The 22,048-nt window shown below is 43.6% G+C and overlaps 1 protein-coding gene across 3 annotated transcripts in view; it reads right to left on the bottom strand.

The window, feature by feature from the left end:
• Positions 1 to 90: 90 nt before the first annotated feature.
• LOC144930410 (uncharacterized) overlaps positions 91 to 22,048 on the bottom strand; it is a 45,577-nt gene continuing 23,619 nt past the window's right edge. For 2 of the 3 annotated variants that reach the window (XM_078852123.1, XM_078852121.1), the window contains 2 exons: positions 1,463 to 1,712; positions 91 to 661 (listed from right to left, as the gene is read on the bottom strand). In XM_078852123.1, the coding sequence (XP_078708249.1) occupies positions 597 to 661; positions 1,463 to 1,712 (315 nt within the window). In that variant the 3' untranslated portion in view covers positions 91 to 596. The remainder of the gene's footprint in view (positions 662 to 1,462; positions 1,713 to 22,048) is intronic. The other variant, XM_078852122.1, reaches the window with a different exon arrangement.

Raw genomic sequence — 22,048 nt, forward strand, 5'->3', positions numbered from 1 at the left:
GACTCTACTTCCCTGTAAGCCAACCGTCCTCCCCCCTTCAATCACGCTTTCAGAGGCAATAGAGTCATTATTGTTTCAAAATCATGCATTCTTTATTAATTCATCACACAAATAGGGGGAAAACTCACACGGTAGCCTGGGAGGGGTGGGTGAGGAGGGAAGCACCAGGTGGGGTGGTGGATGAGGGGAGGCAGGAAGAACAAAGCCACACTACAGTTCAAAATTTATTGAATGCCAGCCTTCTGTTGCTTGGGCAATCCTCTGGGGTGGAGTGGCTGGGTGCCCATAGCCTCCCCCCTTGTTCTTGGGCATCTGGGTGAGGAGGATATGGAACTTGGAGAGTAGGGCAGCTGGTTATACAGGGGCTGCAGCAGTGGTCTGTGCTCCTGCTGCCTTTCCTGCAGCTCCACCAGATGCCTGAGCATGTCACTTTGCTCCTCTATTAGCCTCAGCATTGCATCCTGCCTCCTCTCATCGCATTCAATTAACACTTTCCTGGACTCTGCCATTGTTTGCCTCCACGCATTCTGCTGAGCTCTTTCAGTGTGGGAGGACTGCATGAGCTCTGAGAACATTTCATCGTGAGTACCTTTTTTTTACCTTCTAATCTGCACTAGCCTCTGGGACGGAGATGATAGGGAGAGCGTAGAAACATTTTCAGCTGTGGGAGGAAAAAAAGGGAGAGTAGTATTTAAAAAGATACATTTTAGAGAACAAAGCGAAGACTATTTCACACTGAATCAAGCGATTCACATTACATAGCACATGTGCTTTTGGTACAAGGTCGCATTTTGCCTCTTATATTGAGTGCCTGCCGGTTTGGTGTGAGACATCACACACGCTCAGCTGGGCAACAGAATTCGGCTTGCAGGCAGCCATGGTAAGGCAAAGGGTTTCGGCTTCTTCTACCTTCATAACATGTGGGAACGGTTTCAAACAGCAGCACCCTCCTTTTCCATACTAAGCAAAGCCTGTTGGGTTGGCCATTTAAAAGGAGGGCCTGCGGTTTTAGGGTGAATGCGCAGCACAACCCAATTCTCTGGGTTGATCGCTTCAGCCCTCTCGCCCCCAGCGTGGCTAGTATCAGGGAAGATCCCTGTCAGCCAAACGTGAACAGCTCAGCATGAACAGACCTCCACCCACTGCGTGGCTAACAGTGGGGATGATTTATTTTCAGCCAAAGGCAAACAGCCCAGCAGGAACGGGCACCTCTGAATGTCCCCTTAAACAAATTTCCCGTAATTCAACCAGGTGACCATGAGTGATATCACTCTCCTGAGGCTAACACAGAGAGAGCTTCATGGAGATGTCCCTGGAGGATTTCCACTCCATCCCCAGACACATTAACAGACTTTTCCAGTAGCTATACTGGCCACAAATGCATCTCAAGTCTTCAGGGCAAATTAATCATTAAACGTGCTTGCTTTTAAACCCTGTATTATATTTACAAAGGTACACTCACCAGAGATGCCTTCTCTGGCTTCATGGTCCGGCAGCACACCTTGGGAGGGTATCGGCTCCAGGGTGATGAACAGTTCCTGGCTGCCGGGGAGAAGGGATTCTCCACTTGTCTGCTGTGCGCTATCCTCAATCTCCTCCTCCTCATCTTCCTCATCCACAAAATCCTCATCCCTGTTGCATGAGACTCCCCCCTTGCAGGTGTCCATGGACAGTGGTGGGGAAGTGGTAGGGGCTCCCTGTAGGTAGTGCTGCTGGGGTAGAAACTCAGATAAACTAACATACAAATTCAGTTCCAATTGTAGAGAGAAAGTTAGCTACTGGAGATCTGAGCATGTTTTTGGTATGGTAGCTGCTTCATAAAGTAAGAAAGCCTATAAAGAAGCAATATAGTAACACTTACGTTATACAGTTACATACCTACTCATGCATATATAGTATTGTGTAGACACAATTCTTAAATTTAATTTTTGCAGATATTAGGGCTGTCAAGTTATTAAAAAAATTAATCATGATTAATTATGTGATTAATCACGTTGTTAAATAATAATAGAATACCATTTATTTAAATATTTTTGGATTATTTCTACATTTTCAAATATATTGATTTCAATTACAACACAGACTACAAAGTGTATAGTGCTCACTTTAAATTTATTTTTGATTACAAATACTTGCAGTGTAAAAAAGAATCAAAAGAAATAGTATTTCAATTCACATAATACAAATACTTAGTGCAATTTCTATCATGAAAGTTGAATTTACAAACGTAGAATTATGTAAAAAAGAACAAATGCACTGAAAAATAAAACAATGTAGATCTTCAGCACTTACAAGTCCACTCAGTCCTACTTCTTGTTCAGCCAATCTCTCAGACAAACAAATTTGTTTACATTTGTGGGATATAATGCCTGTTCATGAGTGGCGGGTGGAGCCCCCCCCTCAGGGAGGCTAGCCCCCAGCTCTTCCCTTTCCGCCTGCCCCCTGTAACCAGAGCCCCAAGATACCCCACCCCGCAGCCAGAGCAACAAACCCCTGCCCTCCTCCCACAGAAGCCCTGGGCTAGCTGCAGCCACGGCATGCCTCCCCTCCCCTTCCCAGACCCCAAGCCATCTTGGAAAAGCTGCAGCATCTCTTCCCAAAAAAGAACCTTTTGATATGCCCCATGGAGGTGCCAGGGTAGCTGAGGAGGCATTCGTAAATTCTTTAGAGCCCAGGGAGGTTACAGATGAACCCAGGAAGCTGAATAGCACATATTATCTCCTCAGGCACCCCAGAACCTGCATGGGACGTAATAAAGCCAAAATTTCCCCTGCCAAACCTGCAATTGGGCATCCAGCAGCTGCGGCAGCCTCCCCTGGCCTATTATACCCGCTGCCCATGTGCCTGATTCTCATTTATAATGTCACCTGAAAGTGAGAACAGGTGTTCACATGGCACTGTTGTATCCAGTGATGCAAGATATTTATATGTGAGATGCACTAAACATTCATATCTCCCTTCATGCTTCGACCACCATTCCAGAGGACATGCGTCCATGTCCATGCTGTTGACAGGTTCTGTTTGATAACGATCCAAAGCAATACAGACCTATGCATGTTCATTTTCATCATCTGAGTCAAATGCCACCAGCAGAAGGTTGACCCACCAAAAAAGAGATTCAGGTTCTGTAGTTTCCGCATTGGAGTGTTGCTCTTTTAAGATTTCTGAAAGCATGCTCCACATCTTGTCCCTCTCAGATTTTGGAAGGCACCTGAGATTCTTAAATCTTGGGTCAAGAGCTGTAGCTATCTTTAGAAATCTCACATTAGTACCTCCTTTGCGTTTTGTCAAATTTGTAGTGAAAAAGTATTCTTAAAACAAACAACATGTGCTGGGTCATCATCAGAGACTGCTATAACATGAAATATATGGCACAATGCAGGTAAAACACAGAGCACGAGACATACAATTCTCCCCCTCAGAGTTCAGTAATAATTTAATTAACACCTTTTTTTTTTTAACAAGCGTCATCAGCATGGAAACATGTCCTCAGGAATGGTGGCTGAAGCATGAAGGGGCATATGAATGTTTAGGATATCTGGCACATAAATACCTTGCAGTGCTGGGTACAAAAGTGCCATGCATATACCTGTTCTCAGTTTCAGGTGACATTGTACATAAGAAGCAGGCAGCATTATCTCCCATAAATGTAAACAAACTTGTTTGCCTTAGCGATTGGCTGAACAAGAAGTAGGACTGAATGGATTTGTAAGCACTGAAATTTTACATTGTTTTATTTTTGAGTGCTGTTATGTAACAAAAAAAGTCTACATCTGTAAGTTGCACTTTCACGTTAAAGAGATTGCACTACAATACTTGTATGAGGTGAATTGAAAAATACTGTTTCTTTTGAAGTGAGCTGTAGCTCACAAAAGCTTATGCTTAGATAAATTGGTTAGTCTCTAAGGTGCCACTAGTACTCCTTTTCTTTTTGCGAATACAGACTAACACGGCTACTACTCTGAAACCGACTATTTCTTTTGTTTATCTTTTTTACAGTGCAAATATAAAATGAGCACTGTACACTTTGTATTCTGTGTTGTAAATGAAATCAATATATTTGAGTGCAGAAAGACATCCAAAATATTTATAATACATTTCAATTGGTATTCTATTATTAATAGTGTGATTAAAACTGTTATTAATCACAATTAATTTTTTTAATCATGATTAATTTTTTAGAGTTAATTGAGTGAGTTCACTGCAGTTAATTGACAGCCCTAGCAGATATGCATATGATGAATTATATGTGAAAATAAGTTCCAACTCATAGCATGGTTATGAAATTATTCTATAAGAATGTCACATCTGCCAGATTTCACTGATATTTGCTAAAAATAAAGCTATCAGGACTAAATTACCAAGATGATTACTTCTACAGTTAAGTACATTTAATTTGTTTTATTAAGCATTCTAAGCTTTCAATGTTCTTTTAGAATTAAATTCTATATTTACTGTATATATCATAAAAAGAAAAGGAGTACTTGTGGCACCTTAGAGACTAACCAATTTATTTGAGCATAAGCTTTCGTGAGCTACAGCTCACTTCATCGGATGCATACTGTGGAAAATACAGAAGATGTTTTTATACACACAGATCATGAAAAAATGGGTGTTTATCACTACAAAAGGTTTTCTCTCCCCCCACCCTACTCTCCTGCTGGTAATAGCTTATCTAAAGCATTGTAAGGAGAGTGATCACTTTAGATAAACTATTACCAGCAGGAGAGTAGGGTGGGGGGAGAGAAAACCTTTTGTAGTGATAAACACCCATTTTTTCATGATCTGTGTGTATAAAAACATCTTCTGTATTTTCCACAGTATGCATCCGATGAAGTGAGCTGTAGCTCACGAAAGCTTATGCTCAAATAAATTGGTTAGTCTCTAAGGTGCCACAAGTACTCCTTTTCTTTTTGCGAATACAGACTAACACGGCTGTTACTCTGAAACCTATATATATCATGGTATTCTTAAACATTCTGGAATCTTTGCAAAGTTATGAATAGTAATATAAGCTAGTTTTATTGTAGTTTTGTTTCCCTTCCAGGCCTTATTGATACACTGGATAGTTGTTTTTCAGTTTTGCTACTCAAACCAAATAGTGCATCACACAATGTTTACATGACCAGAGGGCATCACATGAGAAATATAGTACAGTGCATTGAAATTCCAACTTGGAAAACCACTGGCAGAATATTATACAAACTTTAATTTAAGAATAAATCAAAGTGAAAATTGCAGTAAAAAATGAGCCATACAAAATCAAGTATCCTAAACAAGCATGCAAAGATGAGCTTTTATTACTGAGCATTGGGTTTCACTTGTCTGCTTTCATTTTTGTAGAAGTTAAAAGCATTTGTGTAATAATTATTTGTTCATACACATAATGACAATTCTTGTAATTTGCAAACAGTGTATTTGCCAGTCATAGTAGGTGCATTGGCTACTTCTGTATTTAAGCAGCTTGAGCTTGATGGAGCAAAATCAAATCAATGAGGCAGGAAAGTCCAATTAAAATTACATTAATCAAATGCCCCCACAATGCCTTCCCTCTCCTCTCTCATACATATCAGTACACTTTCAGAACTAAGGGATGTCTGCTAGCAATAGATGGTCCTTCTGTACCCAATTACATATCTTGCACAGCCAATGTTCAGTAACAAACATAATCACTGAATGCTTATTTTTGAATACTTGATTTTGTATGTAAGCAGAGTCTGGATGAGCTCTCTCTTGACCTCTAGTGGTGAGCTGTGGAAAAGAACTTCAGGAGCTGATCTCATTTGCATGGGCACACCCACCCTGCCTTGGTGCTCAGCATGATGGGATTGCTTGCCCAAATGGTCAGCTCCTAGCTCCATGTGCTGCACCTGCCTGCAGGCACCGCCCCTGCAGCTCCCATTGGCTGCAGGTCCAAACCAATGGGAGCTGCAGAACCAGGGCTTGGGGCAGAGCGGAGGCAGCATATGGAGCTAGGAGCTGGAGGTCGCCGTTTCCCAGAAGCTGGGTATGGAGTCTGCCCCAGCCCTGCCAACTCCTCCCCACAGCACCAATGGTGCCCCCAGGGCCACCCCCTAGCACCTGCAGTGCCCCCAGGGCCAACCCCCCCTCAAGTTTTAGTCAGGGGTTTATAGTAAAAGACATGGACAGGTCACAAGCTGTGAATTTTTGTTTACTGCCCGTGACCTGTCCATGACTTTTACTAAAAATACCTGTGACCAAAACGTAGCCTTAGTTATTAATAATTCCAACAACACAGGAATCCTGCAGCAACCCTGGGATATGAACCCGGATCTCCTGAGTCCCAGGCCCTTCCTATAATCACAGGACCAGCCTTCCTTTACCCCTCAGAAATAAATATGGGTGAAAGCCTTCAACAGTAACTAATCCATGCACCTTTGCTGCTGTTGAGCAGGGCAGGGTGAGACAAAAGCCATTCCAAGATGACCCTGGTCTCTACTGACTCAGAACACAAACAGATCAAGTAGTAACCAATAAACAACCCTTTTGCAAGAAAACAAATGAAAAAGCAACATCTGGAAGATATAGTGAGCAATTAGCATTACAAGATGTATGGAAGCCCAATAAATACTTGCATAAAGCCAATAATTATTGCTTTACAAACATTAAAAATGGGCATTTCTTTAGTATCCTGGCACAAATAATCAGTTTGGTTTGCGGAAAAAGGGAATGGAATCATTATTTCTGTTCAACAATATTAAAATGCCTTCTACTGTTGTATGTATGTATCTGAATATTCAGGAATAGGGAATGAGTAGTCAATACTAGTGTTCTCCCTCCTGTGAGATAGATTTCAGGAGTATGGGGACTCCAGTTACTAGAATTAAGGGACTTCAAGATCACATTCACATGTCTAAATGATGCAATTGCCTTTTATAGTTTGATTAATGTTATAGATTTATTGTGAGGATGATGAAATTGCATTATATATTAAACTAAACTTCCCATGTTCTCCAGCTGAGAAAAGGATGCATCAAAGAAATCTGCTGAAATACATGCCCAAAATATACACTAGATGCCTTTTCAGAGGTTTCAAAGCTTTAAAAATTTTCAACTGATGTGTTGTGCTATTGCCAAGTAATCTTGCACTAAAAAAAGAAAAAAAAGAAACAAAAATAGACATTGAGAATATACTGAGATAGTGCAGTAGGTGAACAGAGGCTTTGACTAATTTAAGGCCATTTTTCTTCTATAACTAATACACTCGCCAATAATTCCTCATTATCCCAAATACCTACAGTCCTCAGAACTACACTTAAGATTTCACATTACATTTTCTCTCCCTTTTAAGTTCCCAACTCCCTTTCTACTTTCTGTGCGGTGGCTTAAGCAGAGTAGAACTATAGTGCATTAGAACTCCCAGTAGACATCAGTGTTTTCTGCTGTAATAATAAACTGTTTCCCTTACAGGGGCTCTGAAGTCCCCACAGTTACCAAGGAAAACCAGAAGGACAGTAGAGGTGGGCAGTGGAATGAAGTCTTGGCTAGTGAAAAATAAAAAGTAACTTCTTGGAGGGCGAGGGAACATGTGAAGAAGCTTTGCTTGTAACATGTCACCAATACAGCAGGCAGTGCCTAACTATTAAATGGTGAGGGCTAGGGAAAAAAATTTCCCTGTGGGGAAGTTTTTATGAAATTCTTCACCTTTCTGTGACATATCTGACAAACTCTCAGAGACAGGACTCCAGACCAGGGGGACCATTGCTATACTGGATCAGAGCAATTCCTTTGTATGATTATTTTCTAAACGTAAAGCAGTTAACAGAACAAGTAAATAAAACATATTGTAAAATATATTTCAGATTTTTAAAATAGTAATTTCACCAGCTGTTTATAAGTGTGTTGGAAATTTACAGCTTAGCGGTTTAAACCTGCAAGCTATCAGCACACAGAACTTCTACTGACTTCAGTTCATTTCCTTGCTGATTTTTCCTTCCACATCACTGTAGATAGCTAGCTTACTACTTTAAGGTTTCTCATGAGTGCATGGTACTGGTACTGATATTTATTTTATTAAAGAAAAGACAACATAGAAGCATTTACTTGGAGGAACATAAGAATCATAGAATATCAGGGTTGGAAGGGACCTCAGGAAGTCATCTAGTCCAACCCCCTGCTCAAAGCAGGGCCAATCCCCAACTAAATCATCCCAGCCAGGGCTTTGTCAAGCCTGACCTTAAAAACTTCTAAGGAAGGAGATTCCACCACCTCCCTAGGTAACGCATTTCAGTGTTTCACCACCCTCCTAGTGAAAAAGTTTTTCCTAATATCCAACCTAAACCTCCCCCACTGCAGCTTGAGACCATTACTCCTCGTTCTGTCATCTGCTACCACTGAGAACAGTCTAGATCCATCCATCCATCCATAAGAATGGCCATGCTGGTTCAGACCAATGGTCCATCTAGCCATGCATCCTGTCTTCTGACAGTGACTGGTGCCAGATGCTTCAGAGGGAATGCACAGAGCCATGGAGGGCAAGTTCTTCCCTGGTATTATTATGTATTTGTCAAGTCCCTAGTGATTGTGCTGGATGCTATAAACACACATGATAAAAAAAAAAAGGAATGCCCTTTCTAAAGAGCTTACAATCTAAGTGCCAGATCCAAAGCCCTCTGAAATCAGTATTTCTTTTCATTGACTTCAATAAATCTTGGTCAGATCTTAAGTGACCAATGACATGGCAACAACGCTACAATTAAGACAGAATTGTCATGGTGAGCAATGGAAACATATTGTAAAAGGGTGGTGTTGCCTGAAGGAGAAGATTGCCTGGCTGACTGCTCCAAAACAGAGCTCAGCCCAGGAGAGGGGAGGGGTCCAGTGCACAGATGAGTCTTTCCTTTGACAAGTAATCAAGAGAGAGCCTGAGTTCAGCGACGCCTGGAGCTCGCACCCCGAACCCTCTCTTGCGCTCCTACCCCCTGCCCCAGCTCGGAACCCCCTCCCACAGCCAAACTCCCTCCCGGAGCCCACACCTCCTTCCTCACCCCAACCCCCAGCCCAGAGCTCCCTCCTGACCCCAACCCCCTCATCCCTGGCCCATCCCAGAGCCCACACCTCCAGCCGGAGCCCTCCCCCACCCCCAACCCCTGCTTAGTGAAAATGAGCGAGTGGAGCGAGGTGGGGGAGAGTGAGCGACGGAAGAAGGGGGGATGGAGTGAGCAGGGGGTGGGGCCTCAGAGAAGGGGTGGGGGAGGGGCAGGGCCTCATGAAAGGGGCAGAGGAAGGAAGTTCAGTTTTCTGCAGTTAGAAAGTTGGCAACCTTAGCTGCAGGATTCATCCATTTATACTGTTGCCTCCTTTCCTAATATTTTGATATACAGTTGCCTCATTGGGAGTCCAGAAGAGGGAGCTGTGGTGCACCTTCATTTCCAACATCTCTCCCTATTAAGCAGCTCCATAATTCCTGCATGTGGATCCATTTTTCCCCAGCAATGTTTGTCTTTGTCCAACAGATGGATCAGAACAAGGCTGTATGTCACTGTGGGCATCTGCAGCCCTGTGTACAGATATTTCTGGATGGATCTAGACATAACTGGGAGAAAGAAAGAATGCTCAAGACCCTAACTGTGCGGAAGAAATAATACATTTAAAAGTATACTGCATTAAAATATCGATGGAGCCTGAGATGGTAACTTTAGCTCTTGATACAAACCATTTTGGGGGTATTCAGATCAAACATTTCCATACCTAACTTTAAACCAAGCCACAGAACCAAGGATGTTCCGCAATTAGGCAAGTGGGAAATCCTTTCTTGTACCAAAGTGTAGCAGAACATTTTGTTCTCCTCTCAGAGGATATCATATTGAGAAATGTTGCCCACTGGAAAGTGTAGTTTAGACAGATGGAAAAATCTTCTCAGATTGCTTTTGTAATACACCTAAAAAGTTCCATCAATCATTCCTCTATTGACTAGGCATTTTATTATACCCTTTAAAAAAAGAAGAAGCTGAACATCATACTTAAATAGCATCTTCCCCTGGCTATGAGCTCAGTGTGGGAAAAATAACAGAGGAAAGTGAGGAATGGGCAGCTTTCAAATGAACAGATGGAAGTTTTGGTTGCATCCCCACTGACAATCTCTCATGACCTATTGAAACTTGTGGACCTAACCCCAAAGTTGAGTACTAGGGCTTTAGAGTATTTTGTAATTTTGCCTCCTATTTTGGAAGAAAATGTCATTTAATTAAATGTTCTTTAATCAAAATCATGTAAAAAGTTTGCCCAGATATATGATGGCCTTGTGGCATGTAAATATATTAATGAAAAGCAATCTAGCACCTACAGAAAAAGGATGATGAAAAAGCAACATACATTGTTTTACATTATCTTATGCTTTGGGTTAATTTATTTAAATTAGACACACTGTCTAGAATCAAATTTAAAAGTGTGGGTTGAATTTCCTGTTGGAGATATTTGCAGATACAGGGTTCTCCCCTCTCCCCCGAAAGAACAAGTAACCAAACAAAACAGTAAATGGAACTTTAAAGAAAGCATAGATATATTTTAAGTACAGCAGACATCTCTAAAACGATACACAAACTAACAAAATTTGCACCTTAGCAGTGCTGTTTTAAAAACCAAATCTGAAAGAATTTTGAAGCATTTGATGCCACTAGCTGATACAGTGTGACATTAGTAGGAGCATTGCCAGCAGATCAAGGGAAGTGAGGCCATATCTGGAGTACTGAGTTCAGTTTTAGGCCCCCCACAACAGAAAAGGATGTGGACAAATTGGAGAAAGTCCAGCGGAGGGCAATGAAAATGATTAGGGGGCTGAGGCACATGACTTACGAGGCGAGGCTGAGGGAACTGGGCTTATATAGTCTGTAGAAGAGAAGAGTGAGGGGGGATTTGATAGCAGCCTTCGACTACCTGAAGGGGGGTACCAAAGAGGGTGGAGCTAGGCTGTTCTCCGTGGTGGTAGATGACAGAACAAGGAGCAATGGCCTCAAGTTGTAGTGGGGGAGGTCTAGATTGGATATTAGGAAAAACTATTTCACTAGGTGGGTGGTGAAGCACTGGAATGGGTTATCTAGGGAGGTGCTGGAATCTCCATCCTTAGAGGTTTTTAAGGCTTGGCTTGACAAAGCCCTGCCTAGGATGATTTAATTGGGGATTGGTCCTGCTTTGAGCAGGGGGTTGGACTAGATGACCTCCTGAGATCTCTTCCAATTCTAATCTTCTATGCGTCTAGGTGATCCTGATAGCATTTCCCCATGACTGACTGTCCTTCTGGCAAAGTATGAATGGACATGGCTCTTTCCGAAGGGTACTGGTTCTGCTCCTGAACTGATCAGAGATATACAGAGCAATGCAAGGTGTTCCCTAGTGCTCCCAGGATTTGATCCTACACCATTTAAGTTAATGGGACGTATGCCGTTGACTTCAGTGGGAATCAGATCCAGCCCTTGCCTTTCAAACTAGCAGAGAACATATTGAATTATCATTGGATCACATTTTCTAGTGTTGAGAATAATAAACAGGAAATAATTAATTCTATTAGGTTAAATTTGGGCTTGATAACTATTTTCAAATAGTTGGTATGGAATAGTACCATATTCCAAGTTAGAGTTGCTGTAATGGTTATATAAGAGCCATCTTCATGAAACACACAAACGGTATGTCTACACTGCAGTGTAAGCCTGGGCCCAGACTCTGGCTCAAGCCTAACCCTCTTATGTCCACACACAAATTGTGCTAACCCAGGGCTCAGACCCTGTGGGGCTTCAGGGTCTGAGCCCTGGTCAAGACTTGACCCATGGTTTGAGCCCTATTGCTTTGCAGTGTAGACCCACACCACTCGAGTCTAGTCCTGGGAGTCCTTCAAAAGTATCCCATAAACAATCCCATGGGTCAGCTTCCTTTGTCCTCACTAGCCCAAGAATGCTAGTCAGCATTAATCCTTCCATTGTTTTCTGACCACTGAGATGCAAACACACCATCACAGAATCGTCTGTGTTTGCAATGGAGATTGAACAGAACAAGCCTTTTGCAAAGTGTACAGCTTCATGGCCATGAGAGCACACCCAGATGTCAGTGAATCCGAGAAAAACTGTGGATTTTTTACCAGGAATGACCACACATACCAACAAATAGTGAAGGAGCTGGCAGCTTTTGAAATTTACCAGACTAGGTACCAGCTCAGGGAGAGCATTAAACAGCTCAAGACTGAGTACCAGAAAACCAAGGACTAGAACCACACCTTGAAGAACTTGCCAAAATCATAGAATCATAGAATATCAGGGTTGGAAGGAACCCCAGAAGGTCATCTAGTCCAACCCCCTGCTCAAAGCAGGACCAATTCCCAGTTAAATCATCCCAGCCAAGGCTTTGTCAAGCCTGACCTTAAAAACCTCTAAGGAAGGAGATTCTACCACCTCCCTAGGTAACGCATTCCAGTGTTTCACCACCCTCTTAGTGAAAAAGTTTTTCCTAATATCCAATCTAAACCTCCCCCACTGCAACTTGAGACCATTACTCCTCGTTCTGTCATCTGCTACCATTGAGAACAGTCTAGAGCCATCCTCTTTGGAACCCCCTTTCAGGTAGTTGAAAGCAGCTATCAAATCCCCCCTCATTCTTCTCTTCTGCAGGCTAAACAATCCCAGCTCCCTCAGCCTCTCCTCATAACTCATGTGTTCCAGTCCCCTAATCATTTTTGTTGCCCTTCGCTGGACTCTCTCCAATTTATCCACATCCTTCTTGAAGTGTGGGTCCCAAAACTGGACACAGTACTCCAGATGAGGCCTCACCAATGTCGAATAGAGGGGAATGATCACGTCCCTCGATCTGCTCGCTATGCCCCTACTTATACATCCCAAAATGCCATTGGCCTTCTTGGCAACAAGGGCACACTGCTGACTCATATCCAGCTTCTCGTCCACTGTCACCCCTAGGTCCTTTTCCGCAGAACTGCTGCCTAGCCATTCGGTCCCTAGTCTGTAGCTGTGCATTGGGTTCTTCCGTCCTAAGTGCAGGACCCTGCACTTATCCTTATTGAACCTCATCAGATTTCTTTTGGCCCAGTCCTCCAATTTGTCTAGGTCCTTCTGTATCCTATCCCTCCCCTCCAGCGTATCTACCACTCCTCCCAGTTTAGTATCATCCGCAAATTTGCTGAGAGTGCAATCCACACCATCCTCCAGATCATTTATGAAGATATTGAACAAAATTGGCCCCAGGACCGACCCTTGGGGTACTCCACTTGATACCGGCTGCCAACTAGATATGGAGCCATTGATCACTACCCGTTGAGCCCGACAATCTAGCCAGCTTTCTACCCACCTTGTAGTGCATTCATCCAGCCCATACTTCCTTAACTTGCTGACAAGAATACTGTGGGAGACCGTGTCAAAAGCTTTGCTAAAGTCAAGAAACAATACATCCACTGCCTTCCCTTCATCCACAGAACCAGTAATCTCATCATAAAAGGCGATTAGATTAGTCAGGCATGACCTTCCCTTGGTGACCTTCCCATGCCCATTTTATGAGGAGTTTGACCAGGTACTTGGCACTGCTCCTAGCATGGAGCCAATGGTGGTGCATGATGACCATGGATGGTGCCCTGCTGGCCACAGGGGGCAAGCAGCAGGCATTGAATGAGGACAATGAAGTCAGTCTGTGCTGAAAGTGGTTCCAGAGCAGGCTTTGAAGCAGAAGCAGCAGCAAATTTGGGGTCCATACTTGGAGGAGCTGTTTGATGATCCCCTGAGGAACAGCCCACAGTGCAGCCTGCAGCAGGCAGATGAGAAAGAAGCTGGCCCTGAGCCCAGTAAGTTTCTGGTTCCATTTTAATGTTTATTAATACAGTAATGGGAGGGACTTCCACTCTATGAATCAATGCAAAAGTTTTGAGATGCCCAGCTAGCAGCATGTATCCACCCATGGCAGATTGTATGCCAGCAGTGTCCGGTGACCAGGACATGCAAACAGTAAAGAACAACCTTAAAGTGTATCTTTACTGGCAAGGCAAAGATTTTTGCTAAGGCCATTCCTGTTTCTTAAAACTAATAACTTTACATTGCCACGCCTGTAAGTATGCTGCTCTGTAACCATTCTATGGTCTATCCAGCTGCCTGGAAACAGTGAACTCTGTGTATGTGTTTGGGAAAATGTGTTCCATTCACAAATCTAGTCCATTTCAGTCCACAGGTGACAAAATCATTTGTCCCAAATATGACTGCAGTTTGAAATTTTGTCCAAAAATGTGCTGGAGGTGGGGAGTTCTGGCTGCATGCAGACATGCAGAACTGAGTAAACCATGTGGAAGCTAATGGAGCATCCTGTTGATTCCCTCATGATTTCTGATCCAATCCCAGGTGTTGAAAGCTGCAAACTTTTCCTGAAGCAGCAACTCCAGATAGGTAGTCACACTGAAGGGAAGTGTATTTTCCAGGGATACCTCAGTAGTTGACAAGCTCACTCCACTCAAAGATGCACTGTTCAGTCACTACAGTATGAATACGTCTGTTGCATAAACTGCAGGTTTCCCCACCAGCAGCTTGGAATAACATCTTCCTTTGTCCATCAGGCACAACAAGAACAGTTATGTTCTCCAAAATGTGGAAGGCTGGAAATCAGACAAAAAACTTTTGTAGCAAGGCTGCTGATGGCAGCCCTGCCTCTCCACACCCAAACCCAGGGAGTTGTGTATTTTTAATTTACCATTGTGCCTGCAGTGGCAAATGGGGAAGTTCTGTGGTCTGAAGCATCCCTCTCATAATATATTGAAGTTCAGTTTGTAAAAGTAACATTTTATGTCCTTTAAATTCCATGAGGATTTTTTCTGTGCTCCTGCACTGGGCTTAACCCTCTGTACCTTGTCCTGTTTCAGGCCGCTTGGCTACTACTGGCTGCAGTACCTCCACAGCTGGGCGGAGAGGTAGATATGCTGGAGGGCAGGGATAGGATACAGAGGGACCTAGACAAATTGGAAGATTGGGCCAAAAGAAATCTGATGAGGTTCAACAAGGACAAGTGCAGAGTCCTGCACTTAGGACGGAAGAACCCAACGCACAGCTACAGACTAGGGACCGAATGGCTAGGCAGCAGTTCTGCAGAGAAGGACCTAGGGGTGACAGTGGACAAGAAGCTGGATATGAGTCAACAGTGTGCCCTTGTTGCCAAGAAGGCAAATGGCATTTTGGGATGTATAAGTAGGGGTATTGCCAGCAGATTGAGAGACGTGATCGTTCCCCTCTATTCAACATTGGTGAGGCCTCATCTGGAGTACTGTGTCCAGTTTTGGGCCCCACACTACAAGAAGGATGTGGAGAAATTGGAGAGAGTCCAGCGAAGGGCAACAAAAATGATTAGGGGACTGGAACACCTGAGTTATGAGGAGAGGCTGAGGGAACTGGGATTGTTTAGTCTACGGAAGAGAAGAATGAGGGGGGATTTGATAGCTGCTTTCAACTACCTAAAAGGTGGATCCAAAGAGGATGGATCTAGACTATTCTCAATGATAGCAGATGACAGGACAAGGAGTAATGGTCTCAAGTTGCAGTGGGGGAGGTTTAGGTTGGATATTAGGAAAAACTTTTTCACTAGGAGGGTGGTGAAGCACTGGAATGCGTTACCTAGGGAGGTGGTGGAATCTCCTTCCTTTGAAGTTTTTAAGGTCAGCCTTGACAAAGCCCTGGCTGGGATGATTTAGTTGGGATTGGTCCTGCTCTGGGCAGGGGGTTGGACTAGATGGCCTCCAGAGGTCCCTTCCAACTCTGTTATTCTATGATTCTAGCTCACCCATGCTGCAGCAGAAGTCTGGCCTAAGGTACCATCACGGACCATTCTGAGAGGAAGCATTTTCATGGTGAACTTATCATTGAAGTTCTGGAGAGGGCCCACAAGCAGGTCCAGTTCCAAAGACAGAGGGACTTACGGCCAGAGGAAAGGCATGGAGAGAGGCCAGAGGAAAGGTTCAGGCTGGCTGCACAGCTTGAGGACAGGATTTCAACATGACAGCAGGCACCTGCTTCACAGTTCCTGGAACAGGAATGGCAGCTAAGGGAGGAGGACAAAGCTCAGCAGAAAGAGCTGTTTGTTTGGCTTATGTCAGTAATGATCCAAGAGTAGTGGCTCCTGCTGTGTCACCCACTCCACAGCCTGAGTCTTCTGCGTGCTACCCTGTGCTGCAGTTCAGAAGCAGCTTGGAAGACTCTGTGGCTGGCTGGCCCATGCAATCGGACTCCATGAGCAGCTGGACAGGGCAACCTTACCCCATGCAGTCCTCCATATGGATTCCCTCCTCTGTGGAAGCTTCCACCTCCCTCCCACAGCTCACATGCACAGCAAACTGGGAAAAGAGAGCAAGTATCCAAGGCACATGCCAGGGTAGGGGGTTTCTGTCTTGTACACGGTTTTCATTGTCTGCACTTGTTCATGCACTTTGGTTTTATTTTTTTTTCCCCCCCCGGAAGGTTCTGTTGATACTGGGGTTTTGGTGAGTTAATGGCAGCTGGCCTGCCTAGGAATGGGTGAATGTTGTACTTTTCTAATATATCTTTATAAATACAGTTTTTTAACTTAATCAAGAAAGTTTATTTCTACCATTGTGTCACATCATACGAAGTGTATTCAAAATAATACAACACATGATCGGGGACACTTAGGAATTAGTATGCAAAGAGACTATCCCTCAGTATCGTTATCTACAGCCATTCATACTGCAGTCACTTCCTTACAACAATCCATTCCATGATAACCCTCACATTTTGTAAGTAGTCATGTTATTCATAAGTACATTGCTTAGCACTAAAATTCCACACCCCTCCCCAAGCACCCCAGCCCTCCCCACATTCAATGAGCCTCCATATCACGCCCCCCCCCCACTAAGCATAGTCATAAAGGTGCTCTTTGCTCTTTTCTGTTGGGCCATGCAAGTCCATAATGTCAGGGATACTGTGTGCTCCCACTTCTGTTGCCCAGGTGCATCCAGCTGTGGTCAGTGCACGTTCTGGCTGAGGTACCGATTCAGTGGCCCCTCGCTGTTCTAGGGCCAGCCAGGGAGAAATGGCTCACCTCCAGCTTCAAAAAGATCATGAAGAACACAGCAAGCCACAGTAGTGCGGACAACATTGACGACACTGGCACCAAACAGATTCGCAAACATCTCCAATGGGATTTCAATCTGCCAAAAACACATTCAACCACCATTTGTGCTGAGAGTGTAATTAAACCGTCTTTTGCCAGGGCCTCTAAAATCAGGGTACGGTGTCATAAGCTGTCATAAATATAAAGGGAAGGGTAAACCCCTTTAAAATCCCTCCTGGCCAGAGGAAAAATCCTCTCACCTGTAAAGGGTTAAGAAGCTAAAGGTAACCTCGCTGGCACCTGACCAAAATGACCAATGAGGAGACAAGATACTTTCAAAAGCTGGGAGGAGGGAGAAAAACAAAGGGTCTGTGTCTGTCTGTCATGCTGCTTTTGCCGGGGATAGACCAGGAATGGAGTCTTAGAACTTTAGTAAGTAATCTAGCTAGGTATGTGTTAGATTATGATTTCTTTAAATGGCTGAGAAAAGAACTGTGCTGAATAGAATGACTATTCCTGTCTGTGTGTCTTTTTTGTAACTTAAGGTTTTGCCTAGAGGGATTCTCTATGTTTTGAATCTAATTACCCTGTAAGGTATCTAACATCCTGATTTTACAGAGGTGATTTCCTTACTTCTATTAAAAGTCTTCTTGTAAGAAAACTGAATGCTTTTTCATTCTTCTCAGATCCAAGGGTTTGGGTCTGTGGTCACCTATGCAAATTGGTGAGGATTTTTACCAAATCTTTCCCAGGAAGTGGGGTGCAAGGGTTGGGAGGATTTTGGGGGGAAAGACGTGTCCAAACTACGTTTCCCAGTAAACCCAGTTAGAGTTTGGTGGTGGCAGTGGAGATCCAGGGACAAAGGATAAAATTAATTTGTACTTGGGGAAGTTTTAACCTAAGCTGGTGAAAGTAAGCTTAGGTGGTTTTCATGCAGGTCCCCACATCTGTACCCTAGAGTTCAGAGTGGGGGAGGAACCTTGACATAAGCCAAGGCAAAAGGACTTAGGCAGGTTTCCTCAGAATAATGGTGGGGACAGTAACTCCATTTATGACAATGTCATTTGGTGGAAATAGTGTCCCAGACGGTCCATTAATATAGATTCCTGATCGGTGGAAAACCCTGGCATTGTGAACTTTTCCAGTGCAGCCCATGTTGACATTCAGAAAGAAATCACCTTCTGTGGTCCATGAGGACCTGCATAACAATGGAGTAGTACCCTTTGCGATTTATGTACTCATGTGCTCCCTGAAAAAGGCAAACTATGGACACAAGTCCTATCAATAGCCTTAGGACAGTGGAAACCCCATTCTCTCAAAGCCAGAAATTGCCTCCGGAATCTTTTATGCCCGACACTTTGGGGTAAATCATATCCCTGATTGCCTCAGATACCTCCACCACCACTTTACCCACAATTGACTTTCTAACACCAAATTGGTTTGCAGCAGGCCAGTAGCAATCTGGGGTAGCCAGCTCACAGACAGCTATAGCAGCCACTTCTTGACTGGCAGGGCTGGCCTCATGTGTTTGTCTTTATGCTGGAGGGTCAGGACAAAGGTTTGACTGGAGCTCACAAAGCTCCAGAAATGTAGCTTTCTTCATGCACAAGTTCTGGTCTCACTGCTGGTCATCTCAGGTCTGCGTGAAGATGTGGTCCCATCAGCCTGTGCTTTTGGCCCTGCTCCAGAAGCACCAGTCCACACAGAGAGCATCAGAGGCTGTACCAAGCGTACTGAGAAACAGCAGCCAGTTTGAGTCTGCCGTGCCTGGGTACTCCTCCTCCTCCTGCTCCATCCTAAGCTGTGTTAGCTGCCTTTGATGGGTCAGAAAATGCCACTGAAATGTTCACTAGCGTCTCATGGAATCTCTGCTCATTTCCTGACACAGGAGCGAAAACGCAAGCAAGAGAAGTTCTTTAAAGTGACACTTTTGTGGCTGGCACTGGAAGCTGGGGGCACACTGACCGAAATGACTGCTCAGCAGGCTGTTCAAACTTCCTATAATGTACACGATGGACAGTCAAGTTTTCCCACAGAACATCACGTCCAAAAGTCCAGAGTGGCCACGTTTCAGCTGAGCGCTAGGGAGTCTGGGATATAGTAGGTTTGATTCAGGTCTGCATGCTGAAGTGTGGCTATCATAGCCTCAGGCTCAAGCCTGGGTTAGACAATTCTTAACATGGGGCTAACAATTAGTGTGGACACTCAAGCCCTGGGTTCTCTAACCCAGAATCAGATGACTTGAGTGCCACTATCCCCGAGCTTACGTTGCCATGTAGACATATCCAAACAGGGTCACCTGCTCTTACCTATGATCTTGCATTGGCCATATTAGCCTCTGGCAGAGGCGTCCCTAGGATACAGCAAATCAGGGCAACTGCTCTGAGCCCTGCGCTTTGGGGGGCCCCATGGGCCGGTGCGATTGGTCCATGTTGTCTGTCCCAGAAGTGACGGGTCAGTCCTGGAAGTGACGGGTCCGTCACATCCACCCCGGGCCCCACATACCCCTAGGGATGGCCCTGGCTTCTGGCGTAGGTGCTCAGATGATTGCTGCTGTTAAGAGCCCACATAAGAACTATCCAGAGGCTACTGTATATGACAGCAGAGGCTAGCTGTCCTGTTGTTTCAGACAGATAGCAACTGAGAGCCAGGTACTCCTGGACTCAAATCCATGCCAGAGCTGAGATTAATGTGGTTTGGCTGTTCAACATGCAGTGACAAATTGCTGCAAATCTAGTTCATATCCTGGCACAGGGTTCCATGGGATGTCGTGGGAGCTGAGTGAATGCCATCAAACCTCCCACAAAAGGCTGGCTAATTTCAGGAAATTTTGAGATCCCTTTAGAATTTACTATGAATTCTTTATTGTCTTATTCAACAGAATACTTGTATGGCTTTTTGGCATGGAGCAGACACAGAAAGCTGTAACCCTACTGCACACAAGGCCAGCCTATTCAGAGACAAAAAGTCAGCCATGTGAGGCTAAATCAAGCTGTTTTATCCAGATTTTGTAAAAGTCTAACTGTGTTGGTTAGCAGTGCAATTATTTTACTGATATAGTTATAACCAGAAAACTCCTAGCATTGACCCAGACATATGATATAAATATGCCTTGCAAAGGTATAATTTGTTCCCCTTTCCATACGAGCATAACTATACCAGTTTAAGCACATTTATACCAGAATAACAGCATCTGCAGTAGTGGAGTGTTGTACCACTTTAACTATCCATCATCTTTACTACTATCAAGGCAAATCCTAAATGGATGTAGCCTCTTTGCAGATCAAGTGCTACCTGAATCAATCTCTAGCTGGGTCCATACAGCAGTCTGACTGGATATTCAGTTCATGTCCATCATTGGCGATCTTATTGCCCCACCAAAGATTTTGGTGACCATGTGATTGCCGGCCATGTAGCAGCATTCATTGGTAAACACTTCATAATTTGTTGGTCTTCCATTTTGTATGTAGACAAGCTCTGAGTTTTACACAGCCATCTTTAACGGGTGAGGAAACCTCTCAGGGAGGCTTAAGGGGATTTAGCAGCAGTTTAGGGTTGAACAGACTCTCTAGATAGGAGGATGCATCTGTCAGGTTGATAACATATTTTCCTTATGTTGTACCGTATTCACATTGCAAAGATATGAAGATAGTCTGGTTCTAAACTTTTTTGTATGCAATAGCATTTCATTTTAGTGCTATGCCCAATATGCTTTGAGAGCCCTGTTTCATTCCTAGTAAATACTAATTTGATCTTCTGTAGGAACCACTTATTGACTTTCCCATAGTAAGGTTGTAATTGTAAAGGACTATTTGAGTGAAAGAAAGCCAAACTCCAAGTTTTGTGCTACAGAAAAACACTGCAGGAGACAATTGCTGCTTGACGTGTGTGCCATATACGCATATGGTCTCCAGCGGTATTGTGAGCCCACACGGCTTTTCCTTCTCCAGATATAATCCAGTCTGATTCTTAAATATAATTTTTAAGAAGAAGTAGTCATGCTTCTAAACAAAATTAAACAATTGGTTTGAAATGGTCATTCACACTCACAGGAAAAGTACTACTCTCTTTCGATGGAATTTTCTGAAATATAAGTTGTAGATTGAAATTTTCATGTAGTTCTTTCTGAAAAGTATGTGCTACGCATAGACTCATTGGTCAGTATTTCACTGCAGCTGGACAGCAAATTTCAGTAAGTAATATGTCCTCCTGTTTTGACTAGAGACCTGCAGGATCTCTGAATTTTCAAAAATCGTGACAGTGTAATCACTTATTTGTCTGGAATTTGGCCAAGATTTTCAAGATTTGCCTAAAATTAGGAGATACTAAGTCCAATTTTTGACACCTAAATAAGTTCCCCCAAAAGTTTCTGGATGCCCAGGACTTTTGAAAGTCAGGCTACTTACGACCATATTTAAGCACTTAAATAAGTGGCCTGACTTTCAAAAGTGCACTAAATATGGACTTAGGAGGCCCTGACTTTAGACATCCAACGTTATAAATTGTGTCCTTTAACTCCTTCTGTATTTAAGGATCTGTCACAGGTAAGGATACTATGCAGTGTAGTTGTCGCTGTGTCCTAGGATATGAGAGAGACAAGGTCGGTGAGGTAATATCTTTTATTGAACCAGCTTCTGTTGGTGAGTAAGACAAGGTTTTAAGCCACACAGAGCTCTTCTACCTGGAATGGTCCCTTAGCACAATATTCTAACTACTTATGCTAAGCAATCTGTTCCACTTTGCATTTGGCTATGATACTCAGAGTATGTTTCCCAGACCTGAAGAAGAGCTCTCTGAACTCAAAAGCTTGTCTCTCTCACCAACAGAAGTTGGTCCAATAAAAGATAGTACCTTCCCCCATCTTAGCTCTCTAATGAATGATACTGGCAGTAGCTGTGTGTTAAGAACCAAATAATCCCCTATACTTTGTTTGCCAAAGAGTTTTTTGATCCTTACTTAGGCTATGGCCTTCCTAAAGTGAAACATCCCTGCT

Source organism: Lepidochelys kempii, chromosome 3 (genome assembly GCF_965140285.1).
Source record: "Lepidochelys kempii isolate rLepKem1 chromosome 3, rLepKem1.hap1, whole genome shotgun sequence".
Lineage (NCBI taxonomy): Eukaryota > Metazoa > Chordata > Testudines > Cheloniidae > Lepidochelys > Lepidochelys kempii.